At 43.5% G+C, this 26,880-nt stretch overlaps 1 protein-coding gene across 1 annotated transcript in view; it reads left to right on the forward strand.

Annotated features, from left to right (window-relative positions):
* LOC109883206 (1-phosphatidylinositol 4,5-bisphosphate phosphodiesterase delta-1) overlaps positions 1-19,570 on the forward strand; it is a 60,799-nt gene extending 41,229 nt beyond the window's left edge. The window contains exons 9-15 of the mRNA XM_031836465.1: positions 828-995; positions 2,045-2,201; positions 3,870-3,986; positions 11,489-11,667; positions 12,966-13,101; positions 17,663-17,812; positions 17,930-19,570. Coding sequence (XP_031692325.1) covers positions 828-995; positions 2,045-2,201; positions 3,870-3,986; positions 11,489-11,667; positions 12,966-13,101; positions 17,663-17,812; positions 17,930-18,021 — 999 coding nt within the window. The 3' untranslated portion in view covers positions 18,022-19,570. The remainder of the gene's footprint in view (positions 1-827; positions 996-2,044; positions 2,202-3,869; positions 3,987-11,488; positions 11,668-12,965; positions 13,102-17,662; positions 17,813-17,929) is intronic.
* The last annotated feature ends 7,310 nt before the right edge of the window (positions 19,571-26,880 follow it).

Here is a 26,880-nt window from a genome sequence, read left to right on the forward strand (position 1 = left end):
CTTTGTAGCGGGGCAGGGGAAAAAGAGGGAGGAGCATCAGGGCTAGTCGAATTAGAAGGTGTGGGAGATGAGGAAATGTTGGATGAGCAAGGATGCATGGCTGAGTCAAATATGAATCCTGACTTAATGAAGTGGTGATTAAAGAGCTCAGCCATGTTCTTCTTGTCAGTAACAACCACATCATCAACATTAAGGAACATGAGCAGCTGTGAGGAGGAGGATTTATTCTCCAGCTCTTTAATCGTTTTCCAGAACTTCTTGGGGTTCGATCCACAGAGAGAGAACTGCTCCTTAAAGTAACTAACTTTGGCCTTCCGGAATTTCCTGAGTGCACTTATTTCTCCTTTGCCTGAACGAGAGCCAGTCAGCCTGATTATGCGTGTGCCGAGCCTTTCGCCAAATGGTATTCTTGAGATGGAGTAACTCTAACGGATCACGGTCGAACCTGTTTTTAATTCTAATTTTCTTTATAGGGGCAAAATCATAATCCTTGACAAGGGATCTATACCCTTTTAAAGAGGCCAGACCATGAAGGACATGATAGATCAGGACATTATAGACCAGGACATTATAGATCAGGACATTATAGATCAGGACATTATAGACCAGGACATTATAGATCAGGACATTATAGATCAGGACATTATAGATCAGGACATTATAGATCAGGACATTATAGACCAGGACATTATAGATCAGGACATTATAGATCAGGACATTATAGATCAGGACATTATAGATCAGGACATTATAGATCAGGACATCAGACTAATTTGATGATCTATAACAGATGCATCTCCGTCAACACAAGGTCTGTCTCTGTGTAGGAGTTGAAGGGTCGGTTCATCATCAAGGGGAAACGTCTGAACAAGCTGGATGCCGTCTTCAGCAATACTAGTCCTGGAGTAGAGGAAGACTGTGTCTCAGAGGAGGACGAGGCTGCAGAGACCAGCAACTCCAAGACAGACACCAACGGACAGAAGGCCAAAGCCAAGGTATGGTAACACGCTGCTGTGGTGCCAAGGTAGATGGCACCCTATTCCCGAATAGTGCTCTACCAGGGCACATAGGACCTTGGTCAAAAGTAGCTCACTATAATAATACATGGGACTTATATAGTGCTTTTCAAGGACCCAAAGTTGCTTTACTATTCTAAAAACAACAAAAACCTGGGTCAAAACAAAACATCACACTAATTAAGACAGTATAGAGGATAGAATATAGAGAGGGGTGGACTCAGACACATCAGACTAAACAAGACATGAATATAGAGAGGGGTGGACTCAGAGACATCAGACTAAACAAGACATGAATATAGAGAGGGGTGGACTCAGAGACATCAGACTAAACAAGACATGAATATAGAGAGGGGTGGACTCAGAGACATCAGACTAAACAAGACATGAATGTAGTGAGGGGTGGACTCAGAGACATCAGACTAAACAAGACATGAATGTAGAGAGGGGTGGACTCAGAGACATCAGACTAAACAAGACATGAATATAGAGAGGGGTGGACTCAGAGAAGGGAATGTGATGTTTCAGTGTATGTGGCACGGAGGATTGGGTTTAGGATACCAGCCCGTCTTTAGGGTAAGGGGTGGGGTTGGGGTTTGGATACAAACCCAGTTTAGGGTAAGGGGCGGGATTGGGGCTAGGATACGAACCCGTTTTAGGGTAAGGGGCGGGATTGGGGTTATTATATGAACCCGGTTTAGGGTAAGGGGTGGGATTGGGGTTTAGATACAAACCCGGTTTAGGGTAAGGGGCGGGATTGGGGTTTGGATACAAACCCGGGTTTAGGGTAAAGGGTGGGATTGGGCTGTTGTTTCTGACATAGTCATGCTACTGTGTTGCTTTGCACATACACCCCCAACAGGGACAAGGCATGCTGGATTAGCTGCACAACTGTCCTCAGAAGAACTAGTTTCAAATGACAAGCCCTATGCCAAGGAAAACACACATGTGGATACTTTGACAGAAATCCATTCATAACATCTCTATTTCTGTAGATATTATAAACATGATGTCTTATTGCTTTTCAGAAGTCAAAGATCAAGCTAGCCAAGCAGCTGTCTGACCTGGTGATCTACTGTAAGAGTGTCCACTTCTCAGGGTTTGAGCACGCTAAAGACAAGCAGGCCTTCTATGAGATGTCCTCCTTTAAAGAGAGCAAGGCTGTTAACCTGGCTGAGACAGCAGGTAAAACCCTCTGTTCTGTTACAGCAAGCCTGAATAACAGCAAGCCTGAATAACAGCGAGCCTGAATAATAGCAAGCCTGAATAACAGCGAGCCTGAATAACAGCGAGCCTGAATAACAGCAAGCCTGAATAACAGCAAGCCTGAATAACAGCAAGCCTGAATATTTTTATTTTTTATTTTTTTTATTTCACCTTTATTTAACCAGGTAGGCTAGTTGAGAACACCTTTATTTAACCAGGTAGGCTAGTTGAGAACACCTTTATTTAACCAGGTAGGCTAGTTGAGAACACCTTTATTTAACCAGGTAGGCTAGTTGAGAACACCTTTATTTAACCAGGTAGGCTAGTTGAGAACACCTTTATTTAACCAGGTAGGCTAGTTGAGAACACCTTTATTTAACCAGGTAGGCTAGTTGAGAACAAGTTCTCATTTGCAACTGCGACCTGGCCAAGATAAAGCATAGCATAGTGTGAACAGACAGCAACACAGAGTTACACATGGACTAAACAATAAACAAGTCAATAACACAGTAGAAAACAAAGGGGGAGTCTATATACAATGTGTGCAGAAGGCATGAGGAGGTAGGCAAATAATTACAATTTTGCAGATTAACACTGGAGTGATAAATGATCAGATGGTCATGTACAGGTAGAGATATTGGTGTGCAAAAGAGCAGAAAAGTAAATAAATAAAAACAGTATGGGGATGAGGTAGTTAAAAATGGGTGGGCTATTTACCGATAGACTATGTACAGCTGCAGCGATCGGTTAGCTGCTCAGATAGCAGATGTTTGAAGTTGGTGAGGGAGCGATTTTTGCAATTCGTTCCAGTCACAGGCAGCAGAGAACTGGAACAAAAGGCGGCCAAATGAGGTGTTGGCTTTAGGGATGATCAGTGAGATACACCTGCACCTGCTGGCGCGTGCTACGGATGGGTGTTGCCATCGTGACCAGTGAACTGAGATAAGGCGGAGCTTTACCTAGCATGGACTTGTAGATGACCTGGAGCCAGTGGGTCTGGCGACGAATATGTAGCGAGGGCCAGCCGACTAGAGCATACAAGTCGCAGTGGTGGGTGGTATAAGGTGCTTTAGTGACAAAACGGATGGCACTGTGATAAACTGCATCCAGTTTGCTGAGTAGAGTGTTGGAAGCAATTTTGTAGATGACATCGCCGAAGTCGAGGATCGGTAGGATAGTCAGTTTTACTAGGGTAAGTTTGGCGGCGTGAGTGAAGGAGGCTTTGTTGCGGAATAGAAAGCCGACTAACATCAAGCCTGAATAACATCAAGCCTGAATAACACCAAACCTGAATAAAATCAATCCTGAATAAAATCAAGCCTGAATAACATCAAGCCTGAATAACATCAAACCTGAATAAAATCAACCCTGAATAACATCAAACCTGAATAACATCAAGCCTGAATAACAGGGCCTGTACAATAGACATGCATTCATTATGCATATTTTAGAAATCAGCTTTCATTTTGCATATTCTAAAAATCGGCTTTCATTTAGCATATTCTAGAGAACAGCTTTCATTATGCATATTCTTGAGAACAGTTTTCATTATGCATATTCTAGAGAACAGCTTTCATTATGCATATTCTAGAGAACAGTTCTTACAATGATTGCACCACTAACCTGTCTGGTTTACCTCTCTCCAAGGGAACGCCTTTATCCACCACAACATGACCAAGCTGAGCCGTATCTACCCAGCTGGCTCCAGAACAGACTCCTCCAACTACAACCCTGTTTCCCTGTGGAACGCAGGCTGTCAGATAGGTACTGGAGACCTACTAACCGAGTTGGGGAGGCTACTTTCTAAATGGAATCCGTCACCTGTTGTAATCAGTAATGTAACTTTTAGAATACCCTACCTAAGTAACGTAATCTTATGACTTTCTCCTTAAGGAGCACAGGTTATTTGCATTTGTATTTATTATGGATCCCCATTAGTTCCTGCCAGCTTACACTTCTTAAATTCAACCATTATTGGGCTAAATAAACGTATACAGTCGAAGTCGGAAGTTTACATACACTTAGGTTGAAGTCATTGAAAATTGTTTTTCAACCACTCCACAAATGTCGTGTTAACAAACTATAGTTTTGGCAAGTCGGTTCGGACAGCTACTTTGTGAATGACATTTTTCAGCTTGGAAAATTCCATAAAATTAGGTAATGGCTTTAGAAGCTTCTGATAAGCTAATTGACATAATTTGAGTCAATTGGACACCTGTGCATGTATTTCAAGGTTTACCGTCAAACTCAGTGCCTCTTTGCTTGACATCACGGGACAATATTTTTTTTTAGACCTCCACAAGTCTGGTTCATCCTTGGGAGCAATTTCCAAATGCCTGAAGGTACCACGTTCATCTGTACAAACAACAGTACGCAAGTATAAACACCATGGGACCACGCAGCCGTCATACCGCTCAGGAAGGAGACACGTTCTGTCTCCTAGAGATGAACATACTTTGGTGCGATAAGTGCAACTTAATCCAAGAACAACAGCAAATAACCTTGTGAAGATGCTGGAGGAAACAGATTCAAAAGTATCTATATCCACAGTAAAACAAGTCCTATATCGACATAACCTGAAAGGCCGCTCAGCAAGGAAGAAGCCACTGCTCCAAAACCACCATAAAAACGTCAGACTACGGTTTGCAACGGCACATGGGGACAAAGATCATACTTTTTGGAGAAATGTCCTCTGGTCTGATGAAACTATTTGGACATAATGACCATCATTATGTTTAGAGGAAAAAGGGGGAGGCTTGCAAGCCGAAGAACACCATCCCAACCATGAAGCACGGAGGTGGCAGCATCATGTTGTGGGGGTGCTTTGCTGCAGGAGGGACTGGTGCGCTTCACAAAATAGACAGCATCATGAGGAGGAAAATTAGGTGGATATATTGAAGCAACATCTCAAGTCATCAGTCAGGAAGTTAAAGCTTGGTTGCAAATGGGTATTCCAAATGGACAATGACCCCAAGCATACTTCCAAAGTTGTTGCAAAATGGCTTAAGGACAACAAAGTCAAGGTATTGGATTGTCCATCACAAAGCCCTAACCTCAATCCCATAGAACATTTGTGGGAAGAACAAGCGTGTGCGAGCAAGGAGGCCTACAAACCTGATTCAGTTACACCAGCTCTCTCAGGAGGAATGGGCCAAAATTCACCCAACTTATTGTGGGAAGCTTGTGGAAGGCTACCCGAAACATTTGGCCCAAGTTAAACAATTTAAAGGCAATGCTACCAAATACTAATTGAGTGTATGTAAACTTCTGACCCACTGGGAATGTGATGTAAGAAATAAAAGCTGAAATAAATCATTCTCTCAACTATTATTCTGACATTTTATATTCTTATAATAAAGTGATGATCCTAACTGACCTAAAACATCTGTCAGATAGTTACAGTAGACCTACTACCATCCCATCTGTCAGATAGTTACAGTAGACCTACTACCATCTGTCAGATAGTTACAGTAGACCTACTACCATCTGTCAGATAGTTACAGTAGACCTACTACCATCCCATCTGTCAGATAGTTACAGTAGACCTACTACCATCTGTCAGATAGTTACAGTAGACCTACTACCATCTGTCAGACAGTTACAGTAGACCTACTACCATCTGTCAGATAGTTACAGTAGACCTACTACCATCTGTCAGATAGTTACAGTAGACCTACTACCATCTGTCAGATAGTTACAGTAGACCTACTACCATCTGTCAGATAGTTACAGTAGACCTACTACCATCTGTCAGATAGTTACAGTAGACCTACTACCATCTGTCAGATAGTTACAGTAGACCTACTACCATCTGTCAGATAGCTACAGTAGACCTACTACCATCTGTCAGATAGTTACAGTAGACCTACTACCATCTGTCAGATAGTTACAGTAGACCTACTACCATCTGTCAGATAGTTACAGTAGACCTACTACCATCTGTCAGATAGTTACAGTAGACCTACTACCATCTGCCAGATAGTTACAGTAGACCTACTACCATCTGTCAGATAGTTACAGTAGACCTACTACCATCTGTCAGATAGTTACAGTAGACCTACTACCATCTGTCAGATAGTTACAGTAGACCTACTACCATCTGTCAGATAGTTACAGTAGACCTACTACCATCTGCCAGATAGTTACAGTAGACCTACTACCATCTGTCAGATAGTTACAGTAGACCTACTACCATCTGTCAGATAGTTACAGTAGACCTACTACCATCTGTCAGATAGTTACAGTAGACCTACTACCATCTGTCAGATAGTTACAGTAGACCTACTACCATCTGTCAGATAGTTACAGTAGACCTACTACCATCTGTCAGATAGTTACAGTAGACCTACTACCATCTGTCAGATAGTTACAGTAGACCTACTACCATCTGTCAGATAGTTACAGTAGACCTACTACCATCTGTCAGATAGTTACAGTAGACCTACTACCATCTGTCAGATAGTTACAGTAGACCTACTACCATCCCATCTGTCAGATAGTTACAGTAGACCTACTACCATCCCATCTGTCAGATAGTTACAGTAGACCTACTACCATCTGTCAGATAGTTACAGTAGACCTACTACCATCTGTCAGATAGTTACAGTAGACCTACTACCATCTGTCAGATAGTTACAGTAGACCTACTACCATCTGTCAGATAGTTACAGTAGACCTACTACCATCTGTCAGATAGTTACAGTAGACCTACTACCATCTGTCAGATAGTTACAGTAGACCTACTACCATCTGTCAGATAGTTACAGTAGACCTACTACCATCTGTCAGATAGTTACAGTAGACCTACTACCATCTGTCAGATAGTTACAGTAGACCTACTACCATCTGTCAGATAGTTACAGTAGACCTACTACCATCTGTCAGATAGTTACAGTAGACCTACTACCATCTGTCAGATAGTTACAGTAGACCTACTACCATCCCATCTGCCAGATAGTTACAGTAGACCTACTACCATCTGCCAGATAGTTACAGTAGACCTACTACCATCTGTCAGATAGTTACAGTAGACCTACTACCATCTGTCAGATAGTTACAGTAGACCTACTACCATCTGTCAGATAGTTACAGTAGACCTACTACCATCTGTCAGATAGTTACAGTAGACCTACTACCATCCCATCTGTCAGATAGTTACAGTAGACCTACTACCATCTGTCAGATAGTTACAGTAGACCTACTACCATCTGTCAGATAGTTACAGTAGACCTACTACCATCTGTCAGATAGTTACAGTAGACCTACTACCATCTGCCAGATAGTTACAGTAGACCTACTACCATCTGTCAGATAGTTACAGTAGACCTACTACCATCCCATCTGTCAAATAGTTACAGTAGACCTACTACCATCTGCCAGATAGTTACAGTAGACCTACTACCATCTGTCAGATAGTTACAGTAGACCTACTACCATCCCATCTGTCAGATAGTTACAGTAGACCTACTACCATCTGTCAGATAGTTACAGTAGACCTACTACCATCTGTCAGATAGTTACAGTAGACCTACTACCATCTGTCAGATAGTTACAGTAGACCTACTACCATCTGTCAGATAGCTACAGTAGACCTACTACCATCTGTCAGATAGTTACAGTAGACCTACTACCATCCCATCTGTCAAATAGTTACAGTAGACCTACTACCATCTGTCAGATAGTTACAGTAGACCTACTACCATCTGTCAGATAGTTACAGTAGACCTACTACCATCTGTCAGATAGTTACAGTAGACCTACTACCATCCCATCTGTCAGATAGTTACAGTAGACCTACTACCATCCCATCTGTCAAATAGTTACAGTAGACCTACTACCATCTGTCAGATAGTTACAGTAGACCTACTACCATCCCATCTGTCAAATAGTTACAGTAGACCTACTACCATCTGCCAGATAGTTACAGTAGACCTACTACCATCCCATCTGTCAGATAGTTACAGTAGACCTACTACCATCCCATCTGTCAGATAGTTACAGTAGACCTACTACCATACCATCTGTCAGATAGCTACAGTAGACCTACTACCATCTGTCAGATAGTTACAGTAGACCTACTACCATCCCATCTGTCAGATAGTTACAGTAGACCTACTACCATCTGTCAGATAGTTACAGTAGACCTACTACCATCTGTCAAATAGTTACAGTAGACCTACTACCATCTGCCAGATAGTTACAGTAGACCTACTACCATCCCATCTGTCAGATAGTTACAGTAGACCTACTACCATCCCATCTGTCAGATAGTTACAGTAGACCTACTACCATACCATCTGTCAGATAGCTACAGTAGACCTACTACCATCTGTCAGATAGTTACAGTAGACCTACTACCATCTGTCAGATAGTTACAGTAGACCTACTACCATCTGCCAGATAGTTACAGTAGACCTACTACCATCTGTCAGATAGCTACAGTAGACCTACTACCATCTGTCAGATAGTTACAGTAGACCTACTACCATCTGTCAGATAGTTACAGTAGACCTACTACCATCTGTCAGATAGTTACAGTAGACCTACTACCATCTGTCAGATAGTTACAGTAGACCTACTACCATCTGCCAGATAGTTACAGTAGACCTACTACCATCTGTCAGATAGTTACAGTAGACCTACTACCATCTGTCAGATAGTTACAGTAGACCTACTACCATCTGTCAGATAGTTACAGTAGACCTACTACCATCTGTCAGATAGTTACAGTAGACCTACTACCATCTGCCAGATAGTTACAGTAGACCTACTACCATCTGTCAGATAGTTACAGTAGACCTACTACCATCTGTCAGATAGTTACAGTAGACCTACTACCATCTGTCAGATAGTTACAGTAGACCTACTACCATCTGTCAGATAGTTACAGTAGACCTACTACCATCTGTCAGATAGTTACAGTAGACCTACTACCATCTGTCAGATAGTTACAGTAGACCTACTACCATCTGTCAGATAGTTACAGTAGACCTACTACCATCTGTCAGATAGTTACAGTAGACCTACTACCATCTGTCAGATAGTTACAGTAGACCTACTACCATCTGCCAGATAGTTACAGTAGACCTACTACCATCCCATCTGTCAGATAGTTACAGTAGACCTACTACCATCCCATCTGTCAGATAGTTACAGTAGACCTACTACCATCTGTCAGATAGTTACAGTAGACCTACTACCATCTGTCAGATAGTTACAGTAGACCTACTACCATCTGTCAGATAGTTACAGTAGACCTACTACCATCTGTCAGATAGTTACAGTAGACCTACTACCATCTGTCAGATAGTTACAGTAGACCTACTACCATCTGTCAGATAGTTACAGTAGACCTACTACCATCTGTCAGATAGTTACAGTAGACCTACTACCATCTGTCAGATAGTTACAGTAGACCTACTACCATCTGTCAGATAGTTACAGTAGACCTACTACCATCTGTCAGATAGTTACAGTAGACCTACTACCATCTGTCAGATAGTTACAGTAGACCTACTACCATCTGTCAGATAGTTACAGTAGACCTACTACCATCTGCCAGATAGTTACAGTAGACCTACTACCATCTGCCAGATAGTTACAGTAGACCTACTACCATCTGTCAGATAGTTACAGTAGACCTACTACCATCTGTCAGATAGTTACAGTAGACCTACTACCATCTGTCAGATAGTTACAGTAGACCTACTACCATCTGTCAGATAGTTACAGTAGACCTACTACCATCCCATCTGTCAGATAGTTACAGTAGACCTACTACCATCTGTCAGATAGTTACAGTAGACCTACTACCATCTGTCAGATAGTTACAGTAGACCTACTACCATCTGTCAGATAGTTACAGTAGACCTACTACCATCTGCCAGATAGTTACAGTAGACCTACTACCATCTGTCAGATAGTTACAGTAGACCTACTACCATCCCATCTGTCAAATAGTTACAGTAGACCTACTACCATCTGCCAGATAGTTACAGTAGACCTACTACCATCTGTCAGATAGTTACAGTAGACCTACTACCATCCCATCTGTCAGATAGTTACAGTAGACCTACTACCATCTGTCAGATAGTTACAGTAGACCTACTACCATCTGTCAGATAGTTACAGTAGACCTACTACCATCTGTCAGATAGTTACAGTAGACCTACTACCATCTGTCAGATAGCTACAGTAGACCTACTACCATCTGTCAGATAGTTACAGTAGACCTACTACCATCCCATCTGTCAAATAGTTACAGTAGACCTACTACCATCTGTCAGATAGTTACAGTAGACCTACTACCATCTGTCAGATAGTTACAGTAGACCTACTACCATCTGTCAGATAGTTACAGTAGACCTACTACCATCCCATCTGTCAGATAGTTACAGTAGACCTACTACCATCCCATCTGTCAAATAGTTACAGTAGACCTACTACCATCTGTCAGATAGTTACAGTAGACCTACTACCATCCCATCTGTCAAATAGTTACAGTAGACCTACTACCATCTGCCAGATAGTTACAGTAGACCTACTACCATCCCATCTGTCAGATAGTTACAGTAGACCTACTACCATCCCATCTGTCAGATAGTTACAGTAGACCTACTACCATACCATCTGTCAGATAGCTACAGTAGACCTACTACCATCTGTCAGATAGTTACAGTAGACCTACTACCATCCCATCTGTCAGATAGTTACAGTAGACCTACTACCATCTGTCAGATAGTTACAGTAGACCTACTACCATCTGTCAAATAGTTACAGTAGACCTACTACCATCTGCCAGATAGTTACAGTAGACCTACTACCATCCCATCTGTCAGATAGTTACAGTAGACCTACTACCATCCCATCTGTCAGATAGTTACAGTAGACCTACTACCATACCATCTGTCAGATAGCTACAGTAGACCTACTACCATCTGTCAGATAGTTACAGTAGACCTACTACCATCTGTCAGATAGTTACAGTAGACCTACTACCATCTGCCAGATAGTTACAGTAGACCTACTACCATCTGTCAGATAGTTGCAGTAGACCTACTACCATCTGTCAGATAGTTGCAGTAGACCTACTACCATTTGTCAGATATGTACTATCTTGTGAATTAGATTTATATTTACGAATCCTGTGATAATTTTGACATGACCAATGTCTCTACATACTTGTGTCACATTATTCCTCTTTCTCAATAAATGCATGAAAATGCTTTATTGGTCGATTCTTTATTGATTATGATTTGTCTCTCCAGTGGCGCTGAACTTCCAGACTCCCTCTAAGGAGATGGACCTGAACCAGGGCCGGTTCCGGTCCAACGGGGTGAGTGGATACGTCCTGAAGCCTGGCTTTCAGAGATACCCTGGGACAGAGTTTGACCCAATGACCCTCACCAAGGGACCCTGGCTCAAACGCAAGACCTTCCACATCATGGTGAGAAAACCTTGCTATATTTTTTTATTTTTTTATTTATTTCACCTTTATTTAACCAGGTAGGCAAGTTGAGAACAAGTTCTCATTTACAATTGCGACCTGGCCAAGATAAAGCAAAGCAGTTCGACACATATAACGACACAGAGTTAAACATGGAGTAAAACAAACATACAGTCATTAATACAGTATAAACAAGTCTAAATATGATGTGAGCAAATGAGGTGAGATAAGGGAGGTAAAGGCAAAAAAAGGCCTATATTATAGTGTTATATATTATAGTGTGTTATATATTATAGTGTGTTGTATATTATAGTGTTATATATTATAGTGTTATATATTATAGGGTTATATATTATAGTGTGTTATATATTATAGTGTTATATATTATAGTGTTGTATATTATAGTGTTATATATTATAGTGTTATATATTATAGTGTTATATATTATAGTGTTATATATTATAGTGTTATATATTATAGTGTTATATATTATAGTGTGTTATATAATATAGTGTTGTATATTATAGAGTTATATATTATAGTGTTGTATATTATAGTGTGTTATATATTATAGTGTTATATATTATAGTGTGTTGTATATTATAGTGTTGTATATTATAGTGTGTTATACATTATAGTGTGTTATATATTATAGTGTTATATATTATAGTGTGTTGTATATTATAGTGTTGAATATTATTGAGTGTGTATATTATAGTGTGTTATATATTATAGTGTTATATATTATAGTGTGTTGTATATTATAGTGTGTTGTATATGATAGTGTTGAATATTATTGAGTGTGTATATTATAGTGTGTTATATATTATAGTGTTATATATTGTAGAGTGTGTATATTATAGTGTTATACATTATAGTGTGTGTATATTATCGTGTTATACATTATAGCGTGTATATATTATGGTGTGTATATATTGTAGTTTGTATATATTATAGTGTTATGTATTATAGTGTTTATATATTCTATTGAATTGTGATATATATTATGATATTATAGTGTATTATATGAGTGTAACATCACAGAATGTATTACAATAGCTACTTGTTGAACACAGTGAAGACAACTACAGAGATTGATGAATACATTTGCAATATATTCATCACATAAATTAGATTAGTTTCTGTCAAGTACGTCTATGTTTTGATATTAATTGTATATTTTATCTAAGAGTCAGAGGTTTTATTGTTGTTACCCACATGACTCCTATTAAACTTTTATCAGAAGGTATTTTAGTGTGTGTGTGTGTGTGTGTGTGTATGCCTACGTGTGTCTCCAGGTGATCTCAGCCCAGCAGCTGCCCAAGTTAAACAAGGACAAGTGTAAATCCATTGTGGACCCGCTGGTGAAAGTGGAGATCGATGGTGTTCCAGCTGACACGTGCAGCAAGGAGACACGCTCCATCGAGAACAATGGTGAGACACACACAACCACACTCACACACACACACAACCACACACACACACAACTACTCACACTGCAGGTTTTAAAACCTGGTGAGAGGAACATCATTCCACATTTAACCTGCAGAGAGGAACATCATTCCATGTTTTAGTTCACAATGGAGCCCCTAGTTCCACTCTTCATACCCCTGATAACTCCTTTGTCCCACCTCCCACACATGCGGTGACCTCACCCATTACTACCAGCATGTCCAGAGATACAACCTCTCTCATCATCACCCAGTGCCTGGGCTTACCTCCGCTGTACCCGCACCCCACCATACCCCTGTCTGCGCATTATGCCCTGAATATATTCTACCATGCCCAGAAACCTCCTCTTATTCTCTGTCCCCAACGCTCTAGGCGACCAGTTTTGATAGCCTTTAGCCGCACCCTCATACTACTCCTTCTCTGTTCCGCGGGTGATGTGGAGGTTAACCCAGGCCCTGCATGTCCCCAGGCACCCTCATTTGTTGACTTCTGTGATCGAAAAAGCCTTGGTTTCATGCATGTCAACATCAGAAGCCTCCTCCCTAAGTTTGTTTTACTCACTGCTTTAGCACACTCTGCTAACCCTGATGTCCTTGCTGTGTCTGAATCCTGGCTCAGGAAGGCCACCAAAAATTCTGAGATTTCCATACCCAACTATAACATCTTCCGTCAAGATAGAACTGCCAAAGGGGGAGGAGTTGCAGTTTACTGCAGAGATAGCCTGCAAAGTAATGTCATACTTTCCAGGTCCATACCCAAACAGTTCGAACTACTAATTTTGAAAATTACTCTCTCCAGAAATAAGTCTCTCACGGTTGCCTCCTGCTACCGACCCCCCTCAGCTCCCAGCTGTGCCCTGGACACCATTTGTGAATTGATCGCCCCCCATCTAGCTTCAGAGTTTGTTCTGTTAGGTGACCTAAACTGGGATATGCTTAACACCCCGCCAGTCCTACAATCTAAGCTAGATGCCCTCAATCTCACACAAATCATCAAGGAACCCACCAGGTACAACCCTAACTCTGTAAACAAGGGCACCCTCATAGACGTCATCCTGACCAACTGGCCCTCCAAATACACCTCCGCTGTCTTCAACCAGGATCTCAGCGATCACTGCCTCATTGCCTGTATCCGCTACGGAGCCGCAGTCAAACGACCACCCCTCATCACTGTCAAACGCTCCCTAAAACACTTCTGTGAGCAGGCCTTTCTAATCTACCTGGCCCGGGTATCCTGGAAGGACATTGACCTCACCCCGTCAGTTGAGGATGCCTGGTCATTCTTTAAAAGTAACTTCCTCACCATTTTAGATAAGCATGCTCCGTTCAAAAAATGCAGAACTAAGAACAGATACAGCCCTTGGTTCACCCCAGACCTGACTGCCCTCGACCAGCACAAAAACATCCTGTGGCGGACTGCAATAGCATCGAATAGTCCCCGTGATATGCAACTGTTCAGGGAAGTCCGGAACCAATACACGCAGTCAGTCAGGAAAGCTAAGGCCAGCTTCTTCAGGCAGAAGTTTGCATCCTGTAGCTCCAACTCCAAAAAGTTCTGGGACACTGTGAAGTCCATGGAGAACAAGAGCACCTCCTCCCAGCTGCCCACTGCACTGAGGCTAGGTAACACGGTCACCACTGATAAATCCATGATTATCGAAAACTTCAATAAGCATTTCTCAACGGCTGGCCATGCCTTCCGCCTGGCTACTTCAACCTCGGCCAACAGCTCCGCCCCCCCCGCAGCTCCTCGCCCAAGCCTCTCCAGGTTCTCCTTTACCCAAATCCAGATAGCAGATGTTCTGAAAGAGCTGCAAAACCTGGACCCGTACAAATCAGCTGGGCTTGACAATCTGGACCCTCTATTTCTGAAACTATCTGCCACCATTGTCGCAACCCCTATTACCAGCCTGTTCAACCTCTCTTTCATATTGTCTGAGATCCCCAAGGATTGGAAAGCTGCCGCAGTCATCCCCCTCTTCAAAGGGGGAGACACCCTGGACCCAAACTGTTACAGACCTATATCCATCCTGCCCTGCCTATCTAAGGTCTTCGAAAGCCAAGTCAACAAACAGGTCACTGACCATCTCGAATCCCACCGTACCTTCTCCGCTGTGCAATCTGGTTTCCGAGCCGGTCATGGGTGCACCTCAGCCACACTCAAGGTACTAAACGATATCATAACCGCCATCGATAAAAGACAGTACTGTGCAGCCGTCTTCATCGACCTTGCCAAGGCTTTCGACTCTGTCAATCACCATATTCTTATCGGCAGACTTCAGTAGCCTCGGTTTTTCGGATGACTGCCTTGCCTGGTTCACCAATTACTTTGCAGACAGAGTTCAGTGTGTCAAATCGGAGGGCATGCAGTCCGGTCCTCTGGCAGTCTCTACGGGGGTGCCACAGGGTTCAATTCTCGGGCCGACTCTTTTCTCTGTGTATATCAATGATGTTGCTCTTGCTGCGGGCGACTCCCTGATCCACCTCTACGCAGACGACACCATTCTATATACTTTCGGCCCGTCTTTGGACACTGTGCTATCTAACCTCCAAACAAGTTTCAATGCCATACAACACTCCTTCCGTGGCCTCCAACTGCTCTTAAACGCTAGTAAAACCAAATGCATGCTTTTCAACCGGTCGCTGCCTGCACCCGCATGCCCGACTAGCATCACCACCCTGGATGGTTCCGACCTAGAATATGTGGACGTCTATAAGTACCTAGGTGTCTGGCTAGACTGCAAACTCTCCTTCCAGACTCATATCAAACATCTCCAATCGAAAATCAAATCAAGAGTCGGCTTTCTATTCCGCAACAAAGCCGCCTTCACTCACGTCGCCAAGCTTACCCTAGTAAAACTGACTATCCTACCGATCCTCGACTTCGGCGATGTCATCTACAAAATGGCTTCCAACACTCTACTCAGCAAACTGGATGCAGTCTATCACAGTGCCATCCGTTTTGTCACTAAAGCACCTTATACCACCCACCACTGCGACTTGTATGCTCTAGTCGGCTGGCCCTCGCTACATATTCGTCGCCAGACCCACTGGCTCCAGGTCATCTACAAGTCCATGCTAGGTAAAGCTCCGCCTTATCTCAGCTCACTGGTCACGATGGCAACACCCATCCGTAGCACGCGCTCCAGCAGGTGTATCTCACTGACCATCCCTAAAGTCAACACCTCATTTGGCCGCCTTTCGTTCCAGTACTCTGCTGCCTGTGACTGGAACGAATTGCAAAAATCGCTGAAGTTGGAGACTTTTATCTCCCTCACCAACTTCAAACATCAGCTATCTCAGCAGCCAACCGATCGCTGCAGCTGTACATAGTCTATTGGTAAATAGCCCACCCTTTTTCACTTTTCTGCTCTTTTGCACACCAATATCTCTACCTGTACATGACCATCTGATCATTCATCACTCCAGTGTTAATCTGCAAAATTGTAATTATTTGCCTACCTCATGCCTTTTGCACACATTGTATATAGACTCCCCCTTTGTTTTCTACTGTGTTATTGACTTGTTAATTGTTTACTCCATGTGTAACTCTTTGTTGTCTGCTCACACTGCTATGCTTTATCTTGGCCAGGTCGCAGTTGCAAATGAGAACTTGTTCTCAACTAGCCTACCTGGTTAAATAAAGGTGAAATAAAAAAATAAAATAAAAATGTTAAATGTGGAATGGCGTTCCTCTCACCAGGTTTTAACCCCATGTGGAATGATGTTCCTCTCTGCAGGTTAAATGTGGAATGATGTTCCTCTCACCAGGTTTTAACCCCATGTGGAATGATGTTCCTCTCTGCAGGTTAAATGTGGAATGATGTTCCTCTCTGCAGGTTTTAACCCCATGTGGAATGATGTTCCTCTCTGCAGGTTAAATGTGGAATGATGTTCCTCTCTGCAGGTTAAATGTGGAATGATGTTCCTCTCTGCAGGTTAAATGTGGAATGATGTTCCTCTCACCAGGTTTTAACCCCATGTGGAATGATGTTCCTCTCTGCAGGTTAAATGTGGAATGATGTTCCTCTCTGCAGGTTTTAACCCCATGTGGAATGATGTTCCTCTCTGCAGGTTTTAACCCCATGTGGAATGATGTTCCTCTCTGCAGGTTTTAACCCCATGTGGAATGATGTTCCTCTCTGCAGGTTTTAACCCCATGTGGAATGATGTTCCTCTCTGCAGGTTAAATGTGGAATGATGTTCCTCTCTGCAGGTTAAATGTGGAATGATGTTCCTCTCTGCAGGTTAAATGTGGAATGATGTTCCCCTCTGCAGGTTAAATGTGGAATGATGTTCCTCTCTGCAGGTTTTAACCCCATATGGAATGATGTTCCTCTCACCAGGTTTTAACCCCATATAGAATGATGTTCCTCTCTGCAGGTTAAATGTGGAATGATGTTCCTCTCTGCAGGTTAAATGTGGAATGATGTTCCTCTCTGCAGGTTAAATGTGGAATGATGTTCCTCTCTGCAGGTTTTAATCCCATGTGGAATGATGTTCCTCTCTGCAGGTTAAATGTGGAATGTTGTTCCTCTCTGCAGGTTTTAACCCCATGTGGAATGAGACATTCCAGTTTGACATCCAGGTACCAGAGCTAGCCCTGGTCCGCTTCCTGGTTGAAGACTATGACTCCACCTCACAGAACGACTTAATTGGACAGTACTGCCTGCCACTCACCAGTCTACAGAACGGTAATCTCTCTCTCTCTCTCTCTCTCTCTGTCTCTCTCTCTCTCTCTCTCTCTCTCTCTCTCTCTCTCTCTCTCTCGCCATTGCTGACTTATTCAAACCTCACGTCCTGTTTCCCAGGTTACCGCCACGTCCCTCTTCTCACCAAACATGGTGATGTCATCCCCTCAGCCGGCTTGTTTGTTCACCTCATGCTGCTGGATGCCAAATAGACCCCGTCCACTTCACACGGACCCCACCAACATCAAACTAACCCCTCCCACATACTACTGACTCCTCCCACATAACACAGACCCCTCCCACACCACTAAGGACTCCTCCGACATTGTAATGTCTCTTCTCACACCAAAAGGACTACTCCCACATCAAACTAACTCCTCCCACATCACACAGACCCCTGAAAACGTGTGTTTTTGCATCTATGCGGTAGGTGGGTCTGACATGCTAAGTTGCTTTTTAAAAGAATTGTATGTGAATGATACAAGCAAGTAAAGGATCCTATTGAAAGTAGGTAGTATGTCCCTAGTCCTATAGAGAGTAGTTAGTATGTTGCTGGCCCAATAGAGGGTAGTTATTATGTTAGGGGTCCTATAGAGGGTAGGTAGTATGTTTCTGGTCCTATAGAGAGTAGTTAGTATGTTGCTGGTACTATAGACAGTTATTAGCATGTTGCTGGTCCAATAGAGAGTGGTTAGTATGTGTATGATCCTATACAGGGTAGTGAGAATGTTAATGGTACTATAGAGAGTAGTTAGTATGTTGCTGGTAATATAGAGAGTAGTTAGTATGTTGCTGGTACTATAGAGAGTACTTAGTATGTTGCTGGTCCTATAGAGAGTAGTTCGCACATTGCTGGTCCTATTGAGAGTAGTTAGCATGTTGGTGGTCCTATAGAGAGTAGTTAGTATGTTGCTGGTCCTATAGAGGGTAGTTAGCATGTTTCTGGTCCTATAGAGAGTAGTTAGCATGTTGCTGGTCCTATAGAGGGTAGTTAGCATGTCGCTGGTCCTGTAGAGAGTAGTTAGTATGTTGCTGGTCCTATAGAGAGTAGATAGTGTGTTGCTGGTCCTATAGAGAGTAGTTAGCTTGTTGATGGTCCTATAGAGAATAGTTATTATGTTGCTGGTCCTATAGAGAGTAGTTAGCATGTTGCTGGTCCTATAGAGAGTAGTTAGCATGTTGCTGGTCCTATAGAGAGTAGTTAGTATGTTGCTGGTCCTATAGAGAGTAGTTAGCATGTTGCTGGTCCTAAAGAGAGTAATTAGTGTGTTGCTGGTCCTATAGAGAGTAATTAGCATGTTGCTGGTCCTATAGAGAGTAGTTAGCTTGTTGCTGGTCCTATAGAGGGTAGTTAGCATGTTGCTGGTCCTATAGAGGGTTGTTAGCATGTTGCTGGTCCTATAGAGAGTAGTTAGTATGTTGCTGGTCCTATAGAGAGTAGTTAGCATGTTGCTGGTCCTATAGAGAGTACTTTGTATGTTGCTGGTCCAAAATATAGTAATTAGCATGTTGCTGGTCCTACAGAGAGTAGTTAGTATATTGCTGGTCCTATAGAGAGTAGTTAGCATGTTGCTGGTCCTATAGAGAGTAGTTAGTATGTTGCTGGTCCGATAGAGAGTAGTTAACATGTTGCTGGTCCTATAGAGGGAAGTTAGTATCTTGCTGGTCCTATAGAGGGTAATTCGCATGTTGCTGGTCCTATAGAGGGTAGTTAGCATGTTGCTGGTCCTATAGAGGGTAGTTAACATGGTGCTGGTCCTATAGAGGGTAGTTAACATGTTTCTGGTCCTATAGAGGGTAGGTCACATGTTGCTGGTCCTATAGAGGGTAGTTAACATGTTGCTGGTCCTATAGAGGGTAGTTAACATGTTGCTGGTCCTATAGAGGGTAGTTAGCTTGTTGCTGGTCCTATAGAGGGTAGTTAGCATGGTGCTGGTCCTATAGAGGGTAGTTAGCTTGTTGCTGGTCCTATAGAGGGTAGTTAGCATGGTTCTGGTCCTATAGAGGGTAGGTAACATGTTGCTGGTCCTATAGAGGGTAGTTAGCTTGTTGCTGGTCCTATAGAGGGTAGGTACATGGTGCTGGTCCTATAGAGGGTAGTTAGCTTGTTGCTGGTCCTATAGAGGGTAGTTAGCATGGTGCTGGTCCTATAGAGGGTAGTTAGCATGGTGCTGGTCCTATAGAGGGTAGTTAGCATGTTGCTGGTCCTATAGAGGGTAGTTAGCTTGTTGCTAGTCCTATAGTGGGTAGTTAGCTTGTTGCTGGTCTTATAGAGGGTGGGTAACATGTTGCTGGTCCTATAGAGGGTAGTTAGCATGTTGCTGGTCCTATAGAGGGTAGTTAGCATGTTGCTGGTCCTATAGAGGGTAGTTAGCATGTTGCTAGTCCTATAGAGGGTAGTTAGCTTGTTGCTGGTCCTATAGAGGGTAGGTAACATGTTGCTGGTCCTATAGAGGGTAGTTAGCATGGTGCTGGTCCTATAGAGGGTAGTTAGCATGGTGCTGGTCCTATAGAGGGTAGTTAGCATGTTGCTGGTCCTATAGAGGGTAGGTAACATGTTGCTGGTCCTATAGAGGGTAGTTAGCATGGTGCTGGTCCTATAGAGGGTAGTTATCATGTTGCTGGTCCTATAGAGGGTAGGTAACATGTTGCTGGTCCTATAGAGGGTAGTTAACATGGTGCTGGTCCTATAGAGGGTAGTTAACATGTTGCTGGTCCTATAGAGGGTAGTTATCATGGTGCTGGTCCTATAGAGGGTAGTTAACATGTTGCTTGTCCTATAGAGGGTAGTTAGCATGTTGCTGGTCCTATAGAGGGTAGTTAGCATGTTGCTGGTCCTATAGAGGGTAGGTAACATGTTGCTGGTCCTATAGAGGGTAGTTAGCATGGTGCTGGTCCTATAGAGGGTAGTTAGCTTGTTGCTGGTCCTATAGAGGGTAGTTAGCTTGTTGCTGGTCCTATAGAGGGTAGTTAGCTTGTTGCTGGTCCTATAGAGGGTAGTTAGCTTGTTGCTGGTCCTATAGAGGGTAGTTAGCATGGTGCTGGTCCTATAGAGGGTAGTTAGCTTGTTGCTGGTCCTATAGAGGGTAGTTATCATGGTGCTGGTCCTATAGAGGGTAGTTAGCATGTTGCTGGTCCTATAGAGGGTAGTTAGCTTGTTGCTAGTCCTATAGAGGGTAGGTAACATGTTGCTGGTCCTATAGAGGGTAGTTAGCTTGTTGCTGGTCCTATAGAGGGTAGTTAGCTTGTTGCTGGTCCTATAGAGGGTAGTTAGCTTGTTGCTGGTCCTATAGAGGGTAGTTAGCTTGTTGCTGGTCCTATAGAGGGTAGTTAGCTTGTTGCTGGTCCTATAGAGGGTAGTTAGCATGGTGCTGGTCCTATAGAGGGTAGTTAGCTTGTTGCTAGTCCTATAGAGGGTAGTTATCATGGTGCTGGTCCTATAGAGGGTAGGTAACATGTTGCTGGTCCTATAGAGGGTAGTTAGCTTGTTGCTGGTCCTATAGAGGGTAGTTAGCTTGTTGCTGGTCCTATAGAGGGTAGTTAGCTTGTTGCTGGTCCTATAGAGGGTAGTTAGCTTGTTGCTGGTCCTATAGAGGGTAGTTAGCTTGTTGCTGGTCCTATAGAGGGTAGTTAGCATGGTGCTGGTCCTATAGAGGGTAGGTAACATGTTGCTGGTCCTATAGAGGGTAGTTAGCATGTTGCTGGTCCTATAGAGGGTAGTTAGCTTGTTGCTGGTCCTATAGAGGGTAGGTAACATGTTGCTGGTCCTATAGAGGGTAGTTAGCTTGTTGCTGGTCCTATAGAGGGTAGGTAACATGTTGCTGGTCCTATAGAGGGTAGGTAACATGTTGCTGGTCCTATAGAGGGTAGTTAGCATGTTGCTGGTCCTATAGAGGGTAGTTAGCTTGTTGCTAGTCCTATAGAGGGTAGTTAGCTTGTTGCTGGTCCTATAGAGGGTAGTTAGCATGTTGCTGGTCCTATAGAGGGTAGTTAGCATGTTGCTGGTCCTATAGAGGGTAGTTAGCATGTTGCTGGTCCTATAGAGGGTAGTTAGCATGTTGCTAGTCCTATAGAGGGTAGTTAGCTTGTTGCTGGTCCTATAGAGGGTAGTTAGCTTGTTGCTAGTCCTATAGAGGGTAGTTAGCTTGTTGCTGGTCCTATAGAGGGTAGTTAGCTTGTTGCTGGTCCTATTGAGGGTAGTTAGCTTGTTGCTGGTCCTATAGAGGGTAGTTAGCTTGTTGCTAGTCCTATAGAGGGTAGTTAGCTTGTTGCTAGTCCTATAGAGGGTAGTTAGCTTGTTGCTAGTCCTATAGAGGGTAGTTAGCTTGTTGCTAGTCCTATAGAGGGTAGTTAGCTTGTTGCTAGTCCTATAGAGGGTAGTTAGCTTGTTGCTAGTCCTATAGAGGGTAGTTAGCTTGTTGCTAGTCCTATAGAGGGTAGTTAGCTTGTTGCTAGTCCTATAGAGGGTAGTTAGCTTGTTGCTGGTCCTATAGAGGGTAGTTAGCTTGTTGCTAGTCCTATAGAGGGTAGTTAGCTTGTTGCTAGTCCTATAGAGGGTAGTTAGCTTGTTGCTAGTCCTATAGAGGGTAGTTAGCTTGTTGCTAGTCCTATAGAGGGTAGTTAGCTTGTTGCTGGTCCTATAGAGGGTAGTTAGCTTGTTGCTAGTCCTATAGAGGGTAGTTAGCTTGTTGCTGGTCCTATAGAGGGTAGGTAACATGTTGCTGGTCCTATAGAGGGTAGTTAGCATGTTGCTGGTCCTATAGAGGGTAGTTAGCATGTTGCTGGTCCTATAGAGGGTAGTTAGCATGTTGCTGGTCCTATAGAGGGTAGTTAGCTTGTTGCTGGTCCTATAGAGGGTAGGTAACATGTTGCTGGTCCTATAGAGGGTAGTTAGCATGTTGCTGGTCCTATAGAGGGTAGTTAGCTTGTTGCTAGTCCTATAGAGGGTAGTTAGCTTGTTGCTGGTCCTATAGAGGGTAGTTAGCTTGTTGCTAGTCCTATAGAGGGTAGTTAGCTTGTTGCTAGTCCTATAGAGGGTAGTTAGCTTGTTGCTAGTCCTATAGAGGGTAGTTAGCTTGTTGCTGGTCCTATAGAGGGTAGTTAGCTTGTTGCTGGTCCTATAGAGGGTAGTTAGCATGTTGCTGGTCCTATAGAGGGTAGTTAGCATGTTGCTAGTCCTATAGAGGGTAGTTAGCTTGTTGCTAGTCCTATAGAGGGTAGTTATCATTCCTCCAGTCATGCGTTGAGGTGATTTAGAGAGCTATAGAAGTATTACTGACGTCTACTAGTGCTTTTTAATCAGAGACTAAAGGGAATCAGACAAAACTATCTATGGATTGAAAAAAAAAAAGCATACTTGATGCTTTAAAAAAAATATGACTAAAACATTCTCATAGTTTATCTGTTGTTTATTTTATAGGACAGAAGGTTTTGCTTCCTAACTGTTAGCATGACACAATATCACTGTTTCATTCGGCTGTTATTACATGTTACTTCAACCCTCCTTGTCTCTTCAAACAACGAAAACGTTATGGTTCAATTGTACAAACAGCAGTGTGTCTTTATAAAATGTGATTTTGTTGCAAAATGACAATGTTTAAAAAAAAATGTTTTAAATTATTATTCTGCTATCAATAATCAGCCAAATAAACAGCAATGGACAAATTAGGAATATTTCATCAGCACACGTCCATATTACATGATAATATTACCTGCTCAGTTCCTGATGATGGCTCGCCACTCTTCGTACTTGGCGACTTCAACCTCCTGACATCTGCCTGCGATTCATTTCTTTCCTCTCTTTGCCTCTTTTGACCTCACCCCTTCTCCCCTCCAACTCACAAGGCAGACAACATGAACTCATCTTTACTAAAGGCTGTTCATCTACACATCTCACTGCAATCGACCTACAGGTCTCCGATCACAACTTTGTTTCCTTGTCTGTCTCCCTTTCCTCCAACCCAAGCCACTCAGCCCCTACCCAGATGGTCACGGGTAGGGTCTCTCTCTCTCTCTCTCTCTCTCTCTCTCTCTCTCTCATTCTCTCTCTCTCTCTCTCGCTCCCTCTCTCTCTCTCTCTCGCTCTCTCTCTCTCTCTCTCTCTCTCTCTCTCGCTCTCTCTCGCTCTCTCTCACTCTCTCACTCTCTCTCTCTCTCTCTCTCTCTCTCTCTCTCTCTCTCTCTCGCTCTCTCGCTCTCTCTCTCCTGCTAAATCCTCCCTCCTGCCTTCTGATTCTGCCTCTTCAACCCTACTCTCCTCCCTTTCTGCATCTTATGATTCGCACTGTCCTCTTTCCTCCCGGCCGGCTCGGCCCTCCCCTCCTGCTCCGTGGCTGAGTGACTCATTGCTAGCTTACAGAACAGAGCTGCAGGCAGCTGAGTGAAAATGGAGGAAAACTAAACATCCAGAGGACATATCATCCTTTCACTCCCTCCTCTTTAGCTTCTCTTCCTCTGTATCTGCTTCTAAAGCCATTTTCTACCTTCTAAATGTCAAGCTTCTGCCTCTAAACCTAGGAAACTATTTTCCACCTTCTCGTCCCTCCTTAATCCTCCACCCCCCCCTCCTCCCTCTCTGCGGACGACTTTGTCAACCACTTTTAAAGAAGGTTGATGACATCCGCTCTTCACTCACTCAGCCTCACACAGAATTACCCTACGCTTTTACCTCTTTCTACCCTCTCACTCCAGATGAACACCTGTGACTAGTGAGGTCTGGCCGCCTGATAACCTGCCCTCTTGACCCCATCCCCTCCTCTGCAGACCATCTCTGGAGACCTTCTCCCATTCCTCACTTCCCTCATCAACTCATCCCTGACCACTGGCTGCATCCCCTTTGACTTCAAAAATGTCCCTCATCAAGAAACCAACACCCGACTCATCTGAAGCCAAAATTTACAGACCTGTGTCTCTTCTTTCTTTTCTTTCCAAAACACTTGAGCGTGCTGTCTGACCAACTCAATCGCTATACCTCTCAATCGCTATACCCTCTCTTCTTCTCTCTATACACCAAGTCACTCAGCTCCGTCATATCCTCTCATGGTCTCTCCTATCACTGCTATGAGGATGGACCTCTCCTCTTCTCACTATACACCAAGTCACTCAGCTCTGTCATATCCTCACATGGTCTCTCCTATCACTGCTATGAGGATGGACCTCTCCTCTTCTCTCTATACACCAAGTCACTTAGCTCCATCATATCCTCACATGGTCTCTCCTATCACTGCTATGCAGATGACATTCAACTGTTTTTCTCCTTACCACCTTCTGACACCCAGGTGGCGACACGCATCTCTGGTGCCTGGCAAATATCTCAGCTTGGATGTCGGCCCTCCACCTCAACCTCAACAAGTCGGAACTGCTCTTCCTCCTGGGGAAAACCTGCCCGCTCAAAGACCTCTCCATCACAGTTGACAACTCCACAGTGTCGTCCTCCTAGAGAGCAAAGAACCTTGGCGTGACCCTGGACAACACCCTGTTGTTCTCTACAAACATGCGCTACACCATCGGTAGAGTACGACCCTACCTCACACAGGAAGAGGAACATCCGTAGAGTAGGACCATACCTCACACAGGAAGAGGAACATCCGTAGAGTACGACCCTACCTCACACAGGAAGAGGAACATCCGTAGAGTAGGACCATACCTCACACAGGAAGAGAAACATCTGTAGAGTACGACCCTAACTCACACAGGAAGAGGAACATCCGTAGAGTACGACCCTACCTCACATAGGAAGAGGAACATCCGTAGAGTACGACCCTACCTCACACAGGAAGAGGAACATCCGTAGAGTACGACGCTACCTCACACAGGAAGAGGAACATCCGTAGAGTACGACCCTACCTCACACAGGAAGAGGAACATCCGTAGAGTACGACCCTACCTCACACAGGAAGAGGAACATCCGTAGAGTACGACCCTACCTCACACAGGAAGAGGAACATCCGTAGAGTACGACCCTACATCACACAAGAGCGTCTGTTAAATAACTCTTTTTTTTTTAAAGATCAATAACATAAGGTGCAGTGAGGGAAAAAAGTATTTGATTCCCTGCTGATTTGTACGTTTGACAAAGACATGATCAGTCTATAATTTTAATGGTAGGTTTATTTGAACAGTGAGATACAGAATAACAACAACAAAAATCCAGAAAAACGCATGTCAAAAATGTTATAAATTTATTTGTATTTTAATGAGGGAAATAGGTATTTGACCCTTCGGCAACACATGCCTTAGTACTTGGTGGTAAAACCCTTGTTGGCAATCACAAAGGTCAGACGTGTCTTGTAGCTGGCCACCAGGTTTGCACACATCTCAGGAGGGATTTTGTCCCACTCCTCTTTGCAGATCTTCTCCAAGTCATTAAGGTTTTGAGGTTGACGTTGGGCAACTCCAACCTTCAGCTCCCTCCACAGATTTTCTATGGGATTAAGGTCTGGAGACTGGCTAGGCCACTCCAGGACCTTAATGTGCTTCTTCTTGAGCCACTCCTTTGTTGCCTTGGCCGTGTGTTTTGGGTCATTGTCATGCTGGAATACCCATCCACAGCCCATTTTCAATGCCCTGGCTGAGGGAGGAGGTTCTCACCCAAGATTTGACGGTACATGGCCCTGTCCTTCGTCCCTTTGATGCGGGGAAGTTGTCCTGTCCCCTTAGCAGAAAAACACCCCCAAAGCATAATGTTTCCACCTCCATGTTTGATGTGGGGATGGTGTTCTTGGGGTCATAGGCAGCATTCCTCCTCCACCAAACACCGCGAGTTGAGTTGATGCCAAAGCTCCATTTTGGTCTCATCTGACCACAACACTTTCACCCAATTGTCCTCTGAATCATTCAGATGTTCATTGGCAAACTTCAGACAGGCATGATGTATATGTGCTTTCTTGAGCCTTGCTGGTGCTACAGGATTTCATTCCTTCATGGCGTAGTGTTACCAATTATTTTCTTGGTGACTTGAGATCATTGACAAGATCCTCCCGTGTAGTTCTGGGCTGATTCCTCACCGTTCTCATGATCATTGCAACTCCACGAGGTGAGATCTTGCATGGAGCCCCAGGCCGAGGGAGATT

Source organism: Oncorhynchus kisutch, linkage group LG11 (genome assembly GCF_002021735.2).
Source record: "Oncorhynchus kisutch isolate 150728-3 linkage group LG11, Okis_V2, whole genome shotgun sequence".
Lineage (NCBI taxonomy): Eukaryota > Metazoa > Chordata > Actinopteri > Salmoniformes > Salmonidae > Oncorhynchus > Oncorhynchus kisutch.